Raw genomic sequence first — 1,426 nt, forward strand, 5'->3', positions numbered from 1 at the left:
CCTCCCTCCCTCGTGCTCAGTCTCTGTCTCCCTCCCTGTATAGTATGCCATGAGCAGGCTTGGGGAATGCTTTCTGATCACTGATCCTCACACAGCGCTGGGCTGCTTTATCCAGGAGCTGTTGTTGACGAGCCATGAGCTGACCACTGCCCGCAGGGACCGTTGTCAGGAATGGAGTCACACATCGCTCTGGCCTGAATGTTTGGGAGAAGGAGATTGATGGTTCCATCCCACGAAATGGAGTGTGGGACTGCTGCGAGTCTCGTCACTCAGACAACCTTCCACTCGGCTATTCACCTGCGGAGGAATCACATACTCAGCCACGTCCATCACTTTCTCCAAGCCATTGGGCAGCTGTGTCCGGCCAAAGCCCTTCACTTTGGTGATCACCGTGGACTCAATTCGGGTCTCCTTCGTTTGGTAAGCTTTCTCATGGATAAACACCCAGCTGTCAGACAGACACAGAGAGAGGAGAGGCATCAGAGTGTACAGGGAGCTTTACACTCTATCTAACCCCCTGTCCCTGGGAGTGTTTGATGAGGGACAGTGTAGAGAAAGCTTTACTCTGTATCTAACCCTGTGCTGTCCCTGTCCCTGGGAGTGTGTGATGGGAGGACAGTGTAGAGGGAGCTTTACTCTGTATCTAACCCCGTGCTGTCCCTGTCCTGGGAGTGTGTGATGGTCGACAGTGTAGAGGGAGCTTTACTCTGTATCTAACCCCGTGCTGACCCTGTCCTGGAAGTGTGTGATGGGGACAGTGTAGAGGGAGCTTTACTCTGTTCTAACCCTGTGCTGTCCCTGTCCTGGGAGTGTGTGATGGTTGACAGTGTAGAGGGAGCTTTACTCTGTATCTAACCCCGTGATGTCCCTGTCCTGGGAGTGTTTGATGGGGGGACACTGTAGAGGGAGCTTTACTCTGTACCTAACCCTGTGCAGTCCCTGTCCTGGGTGTGTTTGATGGGGGGAACATTGTAGAGGGTGCTTTACTCTGTATCTAACCCCGTGCTCTCCCTGTCCCTGGGAGTGTGTGATGGGGGACAGTGTAGAGGGAGCTTTACTCTGTATCTAACCCCGTGCTGTCCCTGTCCTGGGAGTGTGTGATGGGGACAGAGTAGAGGGAGCTTTACTCTGTATCTAATCCCATGCTGTCCCTGTCCTTGGGAGTGTTTGATGGGGGACAGTGTACAGGGAGCTTTACTCTGTGTCTGACCCCATGCTGTCCCTGTCCCTGGGAGTGTTTGATGGGGACAGTGTAGAGGGAGCTTTCCTGTGTATCTAACCCCGTGCTGTCCCTGTCCCCCAGAGTGTTTGATGGGGGGGACAATGTAGAGGGAGCTTTACTCTGTATCTTACTCCGTGCTGTCCCTGTCCCTGGGAGTGTGTGATGGGGACAGTGTAGAGGAAGCTTTACTCTGTATCTAACCCC

At 53.6% G+C, this 1,426-nt stretch overlaps 1 protein-coding gene across 1 annotated transcript in view; it reads right to left on the minus strand.

Moving 5' to 3' along the window:
• Positions 1–297: 297 nt before the first annotated feature.
• The window catches only part of LOC122546972 (P2X purinoceptor 3-like), a gene marked incomplete at its 3' end in the record, with an annotated part of 7,865 nt that continues 6,736 nt past the window's right edge, over positions 298–1,426 (minus strand). Inside the window, exon 2 of the mRNA XM_043685575.1 lies at positions 298–448. Within this exon, the coding sequence (XP_043541510.1) occupies positions 298–448 (151 nt within the window). The remainder of the gene's footprint in view (positions 449–1,426) is intronic.

This window comes from Chiloscyllium plagiosum, unplaced genomic scaffold (assembly GCF_004010195.1).
Source record: "Chiloscyllium plagiosum isolate BGI_BamShark_2017 unplaced genomic scaffold, ASM401019v2 scaf_9570, whole genome shotgun sequence".
In the NCBI taxonomy this organism is placed as follows: domain Eukaryota; kingdom Metazoa; phylum Chordata; class Chondrichthyes; order Orectolobiformes; family Hemiscylliidae; genus Chiloscyllium; species Chiloscyllium plagiosum.